This window comes from Rhodofomes roseus (genome assembly GCF_022264815.1).
Source record: "Rhodofomes roseus strain CIRM-BRFM 1785 chromosome Unknown C8Q71scaffold_6, whole genome shotgun sequence".
Taxonomy (NCBI): Eukaryota; Fungi; Basidiomycota; class Agaricomycetes; order Polyporales; family Fomitopsidaceae; genus Rhodofomes; species Rhodofomes roseus.
The window spans coordinates 1250864-1262710 of record NW_025952962.1 but is presented as its reverse complement, the minus strand read 5'-3'; the positions used below and the strand labels follow the sequence as shown (position 1 = coordinate 1262710).

Genomic DNA, 11847 nt, shown 5'->3' with positions numbered 1-11847 from the left:
TTTTGGAGGGCGTATGACTGACGGATTGCGAAAGACAGTCGTGCTTCCCCTGCAGTTCGATGAGAACTATGTTTTGTCTGGCACGAACATGCGCTCGATACGACATGACCCGCAGCGGAGAAATACAATATTGTCAATTTCCCCAAGCGGTTGCCGAAGTCGACATCCGGGGGGAACTCGCGCACTAATGGCGAGTTCCGCTCCCAGGTCCGGCGTACACAGCTGCCATCCAATGTGGGGAGTGCGGTTTTCCGTTGTCGCCGAGACCTCCTCCTACCCGTTTCACGTCAGGTATAAATGAGGACGATGGCATACGAGTAAGACACAAGACCTCTCCTATCACCATGTCTACTGCTATCCTTCCAGCTTCCATCCCGAGCACGCTGCTCACGCACGACCTTGGGCAAGAGTCCCAACGCGAAATCGGGCAAAGCTCAGCTGAGACCACACTTTACTCGTATCCTCAGCCTAAATTCTCCTTTGAGCCGAGCCCTGCGGAACCCATCTTGTATCTTCCCCCTATCCTGTCTCTATTGCCGCTTGAATACAGGCAACCTCCAACGCCTCCCACAGAAAGCCCAAATCGTGGGCCGCACACCCCGCTCTCGACGGAATCGCATTTGCCGTCCATTGACGAAGCCTCGCTTGCACTTCACCATGCACTGCACAGGTTTCGCGCAGTGACACCGGACTATGCCTTGCTGCCATACCCCGAGGCGTTCAATTGGGACGAGATCGAGCTCCCGGAGGATGCCGAACACGAATGGTACTGCGTTGTCTTCAACAGCAAACGCCGTGCTGGGAGTGACGGTGGCGGTATGTTCTGTAATTTCTACTATCATGGGGCGCATGACGATCTCTGCTCGTCAGGTCTGTACTCCGCTGATCGGCTGGCACACGAAGAAGCTGTACAGAACGGAGGGGTGGGTACTACGCTTTGGAATCCGTCACAGAAACTGACTGTTGTCTAGCTGATCATGTACTGGTATGGCACGCCACACCCAAAGACAGGGATGAACCTCGCCACTTGCATCTGGCAATCGCGGAAAGACGCGATAGCTGCGAATTCCCGGCCCCATCACATCCGTGCTATGCGCCTTGCCGCCGCTTCGTACGACCATTACACCTTGAAGCGCTACTGGCTGAGCAAGGTCAAGGGCGAGCGTGGCGTTGCGGTCAGGCCATTCGAAGCAACTGACACATAACACCGAGGCGCACTTGCCTAGCGGCTTTTGGGGTAGTTCAGCTCGACTTGAGTACGTTTCCACCTGCCTTGTGACATATCACACGCGACTGACTATGGCCTACACTACCCTAGTGCCTACCAAGACAGACAATTATACCTGTTGCTTTGGTGCGCCGGTCGCGCCTCACGCGCGTACTGCAGTGACTGCGTGCATGAGCGACAGGTGCCAGTGCCACTTTCGAAAGCATGACATGCATTGTTGCCTTGGCGAACGCGCGTGCAGCTCGTCCGGGGTGGTTTGTTCGTTTGGGACAGTACTTTACGTTTGACCGTGGATCAATAGCATATACCCGTGCATCTGCGTATAACTTAGGAACAAAGAATGCCTTGCAGGAGATTGGCATTCGGCGCGTGAAGCCTGCGTGAAGTTGTCTGATCAGTCTGCTGTAGTAGCTGGCCATTGCGCAATACGGCGCCTGATGGTATAATCCGTCGACATTACTTACAACTGGCGCACGAGATTGTGGGACGTATATTATTACCAGCCTTCAAACAGCCTCTACCTCGCACTGCGACCACCGTGGCTAATAACTGTCCTGTCCTTCGTTGCCTGCCCATGCATGGAGCTCGCATGCCTCGATGTCGACTGGTTCACCGGACCGGGGCTATAAGCTCTGCACGCCTTAGTCATTATCACCTTTGAGCGGCCCGCGGCACCTTCAGTCTCGGTAGGTATGCCGCGCTGTCTAACTCAGTATCCTACACACCCGACGCCCTTATCGTTTGAATCACTTCCCTCAACTTCTGCGCACCAACGAGGCAGCGTGAAGGCCAAGTGCAGCAGCATGGGCAAGCCTGAGCATGGCGCGCCTGTAGAAGACACTCGGAGCGGTGTGGTCCTTCCCCTTCACCGAACCGCCGCTAAACGAGATGCGACGCACAGAAGTAAGATCGCAGTAGCGATCGCTGTCTTCGTCCTAGCTGTCCTCTTCGTCCCCCGAGACACTGTCGCGCGCCTCTGCAATTCTCATCATGCTCACTTCACTCACAAACACGGTGGTGTCAGACGCCCTGCCCCCTCCGGAACCCGCAACAAGGCATACATCGTCGAAGCGACGCACGGAGCTGTAGCGAGCGAGAACGAAATTTGCTCAGACGTGGGAGTGGGCATACTGAAGCAGGGAGGAAACGCAGTGGATGCCGCCGTCAGCACTACGCTATGTATAGGGGTGGTCAACATGTTCTCGTACGTATCACCGTTGTTCAAACACCCCACAATCAGCTCAGCTTGGTATAGGTCGGGCATCGGAGGAGGAGGCTTCATGACCGTGCGCATACCTCCGTCGTCACCCAATACCTCCTCGGAGGTGTATACCATCGACTTCCGCGAGATGGCGCCCGCTGCGTCGAATAATACCATGTTCGTCGAGGAACCCATGAAGGCGCTCATTGGCGGTCTCTCTGTCGGCGTACCAGGAGAGCTACGTGGCTTGGAGGAGGCGCATAGGCGATGGGGGAGCCTTCCGTGGAAGACACTCGTGCAACCCAGCGTCAGACTCGCGAGCGGTTGGAAGGTGCAGCGTGAGCTTGCCGAGAGGATTCGCATCTCAGTGAGTCACTAAGTGGATCGCTTGATACAGACCATAATATATCTTAACACCACAACAGTTCTTTAAGCCATTGATGCTGAACAACCCTGATTGGAGCGCTATCTTCGCGCCTGAGGGCCACTTACTCAAGGAAGGCGAAACCATTCGGCGCACGAATCTATCACGCACTCTGGCAGTGATTGCGGAAGAGGGTGCAGATGCGCTGTACAAGGTGCATTTGATGGCGTTCACAGAGTACTCGATCTTGACTGACCGCTTCCGCTAGGGCCCCATTGCCGACTCACTCATCAGGAAAATTCGCGCTACGGGAGGGATTATGACCCACGAAGACTTGCAGAATTATGCGGTACATGTCAGGCCTGCACTTCAAGGGACTTATCGCGGGCGGAAGGTGTATACCCAGCATGCCCCGACCTCAGGACCGGTTTTGTTGCACATGCTGAACTTGGTCGAGCATTACGAAGACCTCACAGAGGAAGGGCGGACACCGCTCAACAATCATAGACTCATAGAGGCGATGAAATGTGAGCACTTCTTCCGAACATGTCTCGTAACTCGTACTCATATGGCTCAGTCGGTTTCGCTGCTCGGTTAGTCTGACTGCGGGCTGTCAGTTGGTATGCAAGTGACGCAGAATCCCTAGGACGAGAGTGTGCGACCCTGCGTTTGTAGACGACACGAAACTTATAGACGAGATCCCGACCAAGGCATACAGCGACATCATCTTCCCCAATATCACTGATGTGAGTCTATCTCACTGTTTGGTGCTGTCTGGTCTCATTGGGACGCTTTGGTCCCAGGACAGCACACATACGCCGGAATATTATCATCCAATGTTCGACGTCGTCGAAGACCATGGAACGGTAAGGCCTGTGTGATCAAGTTTACGAAAGGGATGCTAAAAAGATCACTCAGAGCCATTCGTCTGTAGTAGACGAGGACGGCATGGCGGTCGCAGTTACATCCACAGTGAATCTTGTCTTTGGCTCGCACGTGCTTGACCCTGAGACGGGCATTATTCTTAACGACCAGGTACTTAGTCAAGCATCTTCATCTTCATCTGCGGACCGCACCTGACATCCAGATTTAGATGGACGACTTTTCTTCTCCAGGTACCCCGAACAGTTTTGGCCTCTTTCCTTCTCCATGTGAGTATACGCTGTTCCGTTCCCAATGCTTTATTCAGCCTATCACAGTCAACTATCCCGAGCCCGGGAAACGTCCGCTTTCATCTACCGTGCCGACGATCGTGGAACACGAAGACGGCACGTTCTACTTGGCCGTCGGCGGCTCTGGGGGATCGCGGATTTTCCCGGCCGTCTTCCAAGTGATCCTCAACATGGGCTGGGGTATGGACGTTAGCGCTGCAATTGAACACGGACGGCTGCATGATCAGCTGTACCCTACCATGGTTGTTGCGGATAATACACTGCCCGCAGAGACACTGGATTTCCTCCGAGCGAAGGGACACAACGTCACAGGTCGGACACGGAAGCAATTTGTCTTGTAGATGTGTTCGCTTACGCGCTGGATTTTATTTTCAGTAACGGACATCAATCGCATAGCATCTGTGGTTCAGGCAGTCGCCAGACAAGGGAACAAAGTCTTCGGTATGTTCTGGACATCCCCTTAATAACAATTATTCTGATCACATCATTCTGCGCAACCACCAGCTGCTAGTGACTCCAGGAAAAGAGGCGTCGCTTCTGGATACTGAGGTAGTCTCAAGGTCGTATAGTGGCATGGGGTGAGATCGTCACATTGGACATTCTAGTCGTCCAGTCCGGCTGACACTATTCGTTGCAGGCGGAGCGCTGCGTAACCTCGACACGGTAGCATGCCCTGAGGCTGCAGACCGTCTGTGCGCAGTATCACGTGGAGAGATACATCGTACTGGCAGAGCCGCAGATTCTCCGTGTTTGCTTGGTATAATGATGTTGCATGCAGTCCCGTTGCCTGGTGATCCCACCGGTTGTGTAATTCGAGCTTCCCGCACCTCTAATTTAGTTACACGCTGTGTGTTGTCCGACGAGGTTCGCACGGTCTGGATTTACCACTGGGGCAACCTCGGGTGTCATGCATTCATGACTGTTCCTGAGCAGACTGCAGCTTCCTCCGTTCCACGCTCCCAAGTGGGCCGTCACCGTCTACTATAAATTGGGTTGCCTTGGGGTGGTCCTGCATTCTGTCTTGTTCTCATCATTCTTGCGAAGATGCGCTTGACAGGACTCGCTGCACTACTCCCTGCCGTTTCCATCGCCGCTGCAGCTTCGGTCGGCGACAGACGAGTGGGTCACAACTTCTGTCTAGATGTCGTGTTGTTCGCTAACACGCATACTGCCACCTTCTAGTCGCTTGCAAGAGCTGCATGTAAGTGAAGCAGAATTGGTTACTGAATCGACTCGGGCATTCATGCACACTAACTTGCAGCACCCACGGCTGTGACTGGCTTCGTCACGACGTCGGGCCAAAACTTTCAACTCAATGGCGAAGTGTTCACTGTCGTCGGGTGAGTTACGGTCGGTCATTCGTACGAACGGCATGTCACTCATGCTTGCGCCTCAGTGCCAACTCGTACTGGGTTGGCTTGAGTGGTCTCAGCACGACTGAAATGAATCAGGCTTTCGCAGACATCGCTGCTGTTGGGGCAACGTCGGTCCGGACCTGGTGAGATTCAACGTCGTACTTATGATATACTCGCGCCTTACTGATTCTTGGCTAGGGGCTTCAATGACGTTACGACTCCAAGCGGCGACTACTACCAGCTCTGGACGAACGGAACTCCCACTATCAATTATGGATCTACCGGGCTGGAGAACTTTGGTGAGCCTGAGTGGGCATCTGCTGAAGTCCTCCTACAGATTAATGACTCACGTCAGACAATGTTGTCGCGGCGGCCAAGGAAAACGGTCTAAGGCTTATCGTAGCTTTGTGAGCAGATTCACCGTCTATATGCATTCATGCGACTCACCAGCTGTTTGTAGAACGAACAACTGGGCCGATTACGGCGGAATGGACGTCTATGTTAGCCAACTTACTGGCACAGACTACCACGACTACTTCTACACGGACCCTGCTATCATTGTAAGGGTTCCTTGTGACATGCGATGCGCTCGACTAACAAGATGAGCATCAAACAGGCAGCTTACAAGAATTATGTCAGCGCCTTTGTTGGGCGCTACGTTGATGAGCCCGGAATTCTGGCTTGGGAGCTTTCCAATGAGCCGAGATGCGCAGGCACGACTGGGTAAGGATACGCGTTGACGATGGATCATACCACGATGCTAACGGTCAAATCTAGGACCACTTCCGGTAATTGCACGGCGGTCACTGTGACCAATTGGATTGCGGAAATGTCAGCGTATATCAAATCCATCGACGCCAACCACCTCGTGGCGGTTGGTGATGAAGGATTCTACGCTATCGCCGGTAACTCTGACTATCCATATGGGTACGTACCACATACGTCGCTTTGCGACACTGACTGACGCCATCATTTGCGGACAGAGGAGGGGAGGGTATCGGCATCAATTTCACTGCAAACCTAGAGATACCAACCATTGACTTCGGTACTGCGCATGTGAGTCGAGTCGGCTTAAGTACAACATACAATATACTAACGATTTCTGTATGCAGCTCTACCCGGTACGTCCGTCCCAGATGCGGCTTTGCATGTATTGAGTCGCGCTGCAGATCAGTTGGGGCGAGACAACGGATCCAATCGAATGGGGTGTACAATGGATCGAGAACCATGCGGCCTCTCAGAAGGCCCAAAACAAACCGGTCATTGTCGAAGAATTCGGGATGACGACTAACATGACTGCGACCTATGAGGCCTGGTATCCAGCTATCATCAACTCGGGGCTTACGGGCGATCTCATTTGGTGAGATTCCGAGTTAAGCATGCAGGGTAATGGCAACTCATGCCCATCTAGGCAAGCTGGCTCTTACTTGTCTTCGGGACCGACGCCAAACGACGGCTATACAGTGCGTCACAGTTCTGTTGTGAAGAAAGTGGTCACTGATTCATTGAATGTAGGTCTATCCAAACAACACTGTGTACGGCATGGAGGCGACCTATGCCGCGCAATTGAAGGCGAGGAACGCAGCATGACGGGCATGCCGTCGACCGGTCAAGCCGTCCCCCAGGGAACTGCAGTCGACGTACAGTGAGGTTCAGTGTGGTTTTAAACTGTGATGTCTTCGGAATCATCATGCTGTTATCCATGCACGTAGGACCCCATGATGGTATACGCCGTCATAAGCTGTACTTGACGTAGACCAGGAAGTGGTGCCAGTGTCATTGTGTGCTACACGACGCAGCTTCCACTTTGTCATGAGGATGTTGTCTCCGACTGACTACAGTCCGCTTCGCAAGGTCATACTGACTTCTTGCAGCGCAGTATAGTATGACCAGATATCGACTCGAGTACGGCTGGTCCGTTCCCCGTTCCCATCGTTCTTCTTGTGCGTAATTTGGCCTACCATTTTCGCACCCACTCAGTGAGGACAGCGTACTGTAGGTCTCTTGTATATGCACCATGTGGATCGGAAGATCGTTTGCTACTAGTACATAATGATACCTGTCTCAATCACATGCACTAGGAAGTACTTGTTCAGTACGTGCTAAGTTACGCGCTCAGCGCAAACCATCTCCTACCTCGTTGCACGCATTCCAATTACTTGCAGCCTGCCATATTTCCGACTTGACCATGATGCACGAGCAGACATGGCGCACGGGCATCATCCAGACTTCGGCTTGATTCCGACCATCTTCTATCTCGACATACGCATTCCGAATTCGGGCGTTCTCGCCAACGGCGGGTCAGGATGGGGCGTGGGGCGTTTGGCGCATTCGGAATTGACAGGTGCAGGTACGTGTGAGGTCAATCCGAGTACCAGCCCCTGCCTATGCATATAGATCACAGGGCGGCCTTACCCAGAACACAACATCGAGTGCGGCGATAGACCCGTCTACTTCCTACCATGCTCTCTATCTGCCTCCAGAAGTCTGCCACCACTGCGCGCGCTGCTGTTCCCCGCTGCTCAGCGATCGCCCGCGGCTGCTGGAGCAAGGCCCCCGTCACTCCTGTTGCTGCAAAGCTTAGTCCTCTTGTCGCTGCGAGTCGCGCTTACTCGACGTCACGCCCTCTGTCTGCCGCTGCCACCACCTCAACGCAACCCTCTTCTGCGAACAAAGTGCCACCTGCAGAGCCATGGAGACGGCATATCAGTCCAGACGCGGCTACTCCGACCGTCTACACCTTCTTTGAGAAGGTGACGTCGACCTGGCAGTACGTTGTGGTCGACCCTCATACGTCCGAGGCGGTCATAGTAGACCCAGTGCTGGACTATGATGCAAATGCGGGCGCCATATCCACGAACACTGCTGACGGCCTCCTTGCTTTCATCGAGGCTGAGAATCTGAATGTCCGTCGCGTCCTGTGCGTACCATCGCCGTCCATGAGATCGCTATGGCTAACATCTATGCCGTGCTTCAGCGAGACGCATGCACATGCAGACCATCTCACTGCGGCCCAGTACATCAAGCAGCAACTCGGCGGTGATATTCCTGTATGTATCGGGCGGAGGATCTTACTGGTGCAGAAGACCTTTGCACCGATCTATGGCTTGGACGATCCGACCACGTTCGAGAACGCCTTCGACTGCTACTTCGATGATGACCAAGAGTTTAAACTCGGGCAGCTGTCGTGCAGTGTCCTGCACCTGCCAGGGCACACGCCGGACCACGTTGGCTACCTGATTGGTAAGGCGGTCTTCACCGGCGACTCCATCTTCAATGTATGTATTGTGTATACGTCGTGGTCTTGTCTGCTGAGCTCACACCTCTTCATCAGCCCGACGTTGGATCCGCACGAGCCGACTTTCCGGGTGGCAATGCTGAAGATCTGTATGCTGTGAGTATCGTCAATTCACCTAAGCAGGATCAGTTTGTCTCACTTGACGGGCGCACGCCTAGTCAATGCAACGACTGCTCTCGCTGCCCTCGGACTACCGCCTCTTCGTCGGGCACGACTACCCACAGAACCGCGACCAGACCTGCTGGTCGACCGTCGAGGAACAGCGACACGCGAACAAACACCTAAAGCTCGGCGCTGATAAGTCCGCATTCATCGAGTGGCGCAAGCAGCGCGACGCTGTGCTCGGTGCACCCAGGCTGCTACACCCGTCGCTGCAGGTGAACATTCGCGCGGGCAGGCTCCCCCCGGCGGATGACAAAGGCCGAGTGTTCTTCCAAATCCCGATCACGTCTTCGGTCGATCTGTGACGCGAGTGTGCTAGGTGTGATACCGTTCGTGGTGTGAGGCGCAAAAGTGCGACATAGGGGATCGTTTGAAGACGGCCGTATGCATGCTGTACTGTTGGGTGTAGCGTATAATCCGCTAATGTGACTGTACCAAAATATCTCTTCGAGATCGCGCTCGGCGTCGGCATGCTGACTTTGAAGTCTCAGAATCAAGCTGAGTACATGTTAGGCCGGCGTCCAGTACATACACCATGGCACTCAGCATTTGCTCAGCATCGATCAATGTGATGTGAGCACCGTAGCTCAACCGTAGCTTACAGTAACCGTAGCGGGGACGGGCAGCCGGTGCGGGGTAGGGCGCTTCTCGGTGCATCCGCGTTCCCATCGAGTGACTGCCATCCATGATTGAGATAGACACAGACCGTGGTGCCTGACTCAACCGGCGCACTTCGCGTACGTATAAAGCGTATCGGCAAGCGCGACAGCGTACGCAGCCTCCGTCTGGGCTTTTTTGCTACTTCACTCACGATGTTGCGGTCCGTCAGGTCGTCTTTGCGTCCGTCACGGAACGTAGGTGCGCGGTACGCAGTGAACTCGAGGGTGTTGCGCGCTGCGTACACATCGACTGCGCTTGGTGTCGAGGTACTCCCTGTTGTTCTTGTGTGCAGAGACGTTGGATTCTCATGGACCTCCCCTTCTCGATCTGATCACCTTTAGCCTTCTAAGCTCGAGATCCAACATGCTCCTCAGCTTAAACCGAAGCCAGATCCTTCGGAGCTGCGAGTGTTCGGCAAGATTGTGGTAAGACTTGTACACTGGTAAACTCGCTTGAAGTGGTTCTCAGGTATCACTTGGTAGACTGATCATATGCTGAGCGTTCCTTGGAACGTCCTCACCGGTTGGGGAACTCCTCGTATCCATCCGTGTGAGCGCATACTCAATCGAGGCGCATGTAGTATTGCTTACCTCGACCCAGTCGGCAAAGTACTGCTTGACCCACATGCAAGCGTCCTGAACTTTGCGCAGACATGTTTCGAGGGCTTCAAAGCCTATCGGACGCCGTCAGGCAAGGTCGCCCTCTTCCGGCCTGACATGAACATGAAGCGTATGCAGACGAGCGCGGGGCGCGCTACATTACCGGTCCGCCCCGCATCCCTTGTTTGAATGGTACACAACTGACCGTCGACTGCATAGCAATTCGACGGTGAGGCTATGCTTGAACTCATCAAGCAACTGGTCCGCCTGGAAAAAGACTGGGTACCGAGCAAGCCTGGGTACAGCTTGTACGTCCGGCCGCTCCTGAGTACGTCGTTGCTATCGATGAGGAGCAATATGCCGCTAATATCACTACGATAGTCGGCACAGAGGGCACCCTCGTCGTCAACCCACCCTCAGATGCCTTGCTCACAGTCATCTGCTGCCCCGTGGGCCCTTACTACCCTGAGGGCTTCAAGCCCATCGCCCTGTACGGAACGACGGAGTTCATCCGTGCTGCGCCTGGAGGCAAGCATATGCGGTTTAGATCATGGATAGTGGATGACAACTCCCGCACTGCAGGTATCGGGTCATACAAGCTTGGTGCGAACTATGTCACCGGTCTCGTTGCCGCGAAAGAGGCTGCGAAGCACGGTTGCCCGCAGAATCTATGGCTGCAGGGCCCGAACCACCTCGTCACCGAGGTTCGTATGCATTACGTGGTTCTCTTATGCGGAGTGTATTCATACGTTCCACCCCTTAGGTAGGCACCATGAATGCTATGGCGGTCTTCAAGCACCCCGACGGAAGTAAGGCTTATTGCACTACCTTTTCGAGCCAATGATTGACTTATGCTGGAATAGCTATCGAACTTGCCACCGCGCCATTGGACGGCATGATTCTCCCAGGTGTTACGCGCAACTCCGTGCTCGCCTTGGCGAGAGAGCATGCCTCGGGCAATTCCAGAATCGAGGGCCTCCCAGACAACTTTGTTGTGTCCGAGCGCGAGATTCCCATGAAGGAGGTTCAGGAAGCCGCCAAGGCGGGCGCGCTCGTGGAGTTCTTCGGAACAGGTAAGTATGAGCTAGCCGTAGGGTCGCCCTCGTACTAACCGGGATTGTCCGTGTCACTAGGTACTGCTGCAGTCATCAGCCCCGTCAATCGTATCCGTTACTTGGACGAGGACGTACATATCCCGACTGGCCCTGACGGAATGGGCCCTGTGTCGAAGTCTCTCTGGCAAAGGCTGGTGGCCATCCAGACTGGTGCCATCGAGCACTCGTGGAGCGTCGTTGTGTAGGAATGAAGGTGTTCAACGAGGTGTCCGTTGCCATGCAAGACGATGTGTAGACGTTGATGGATGTCATGTTGTGCGCTTCGGACATTTCTCCCGCGCGCGACGTATGTGAATCTGAGGATGGATGATCCGCCGTCATTGTGGTCAATGACGGGCAGGGGCTTCCCAAATCCGTACAGCTCTCGCTTCGTGGCGCTGGTCGGGCACCGCATGGTCCTCCTCCCGATGAGGCACATTCGTGTGCATATCGTTCACCGAAGCACTGGCATCCATGGCCATTGTTCTTGCATTACTCACGGATCTGAACGTGACAAAATGCTGAGTGCAGGTCAGTGACATCGCAGTGACTCAGCTGCACACACTCGACCGTGTGATGTTTGTGCTGAATACATGATTTGCCGAGAACGACGCGTCTTTCTTCGCTGAGACCGACGTATGCGGACTCCTGTTGATGGACTGCTGCAAGAAAGCAGCCGAACAGTGCGTTTCTGGCAGATCCTGAACCTCAATG

At 54.3% G+C, this 11847-nt stretch overlaps 5 protein-coding genes across 5 annotated transcripts; all 5 read left to right on the top strand.

Moving 5' to 3' along the window:
* Positions 1-204: 204 nt before the first annotated feature.
* Positions 205-1214, top strand: C8Q71DRAFT_510071 (uncharacterized protein). Its single transcript, XM_047919041.1, has 3 exons — positions 205-816; positions 871-923; positions 972-1214. The coding sequence occupies exons 1-3, from the start codon at positions 345-347 to the stop codon at positions 1203-1205; spliced, it is 759 nt and encodes a 252-aa protein (XP_047781152.1). The 5' UTR covers positions 205-344; the 3' UTR covers positions 1206-1214.
* Positions 1215-2031: 817 nt separating this feature from the next.
* Positions 2032-4513, top strand: C8Q71DRAFT_704167 (gamma-glutamyltranspeptidase; the record flags this gene model as incomplete). Its single annotated transcript, XM_047920363.1, has 12 exons — positions 2032-2432; positions 2484-2796; positions 2855-3007; positions 3062-3320; positions 3371-3386; positions 3440-3539; positions 3597-3659; positions 3712-3828; positions 3887-3944; positions 3993-4277; positions 4341-4406; positions 4470-4513. 12 exons carry the CDS (start codon positions 2032-2034, stop codon positions 4511-4513), a joined length of 1875 nt encoding a protein of 624 aa, XP_047781151.1.
* Positions 4514-5009: 496 nt separating this feature from the next.
* C8Q71DRAFT_856010 (endo-beta-mannanase) lies at positions 5010-6910 on the top strand (the record flags this gene model as incomplete). Its single annotated transcript, XM_047927245.1, has 14 exons — positions 5010-5084; positions 5148-5166; positions 5227-5305; positions 5362-5463; positions 5519-5619; positions 5676-5727; positions 5781-5880; positions 5937-6043; positions 6098-6247; positions 6304-6376; positions 6433-6441; positions 6490-6680; positions 6732-6783; positions 6836-6910. 14 exons carry the CDS (start codon positions 5010-5012, stop codon positions 6908-6910), a joined length of 1185 nt encoding a protein of 394 aa, XP_047781150.1.
* Positions 6911-7782: 872 nt separating this feature from the next.
* Positions 7783-9085, top strand: C8Q71DRAFT_704461 (Metallo-hydrolase/oxidoreductase; the record flags this gene model as incomplete). Its single annotated transcript, XM_047920390.1, has 4 exons — positions 7783-8240; positions 8298-8598; positions 8655-8714; positions 8777-9085. 4 exons carry the CDS (start codon positions 7783-7785, stop codon positions 9083-9085), a joined length of 1128 nt encoding a protein of 375 aa, XP_047781149.1.
* Positions 9086-9449: 364 nt separating this feature from the next.
* On the top strand, positions 9450-11410 carry C8Q71DRAFT_509760 (branched-chain amino acid aminotransferase II). The gene is made up of 10 exons (XM_047919040.1): positions 9450-9706; positions 9782-9865; positions 9923-9989; positions 10041-10204; positions 10259-10367; positions 10421-10567; positions 10622-10743; positions 10803-10848; positions 10903-11112; positions 11173-11410. The coding sequence occupies exons 1-10, from the start codon at positions 9593-9595 to the stop codon at positions 11337-11339; spliced, it is 1230 nt and encodes a 409-aa protein (XP_047781148.1). The 5' UTR covers positions 9450-9592; the 3' UTR covers positions 11340-11410.
* Positions 11411-11847: the final 437 nt, after the last annotated feature.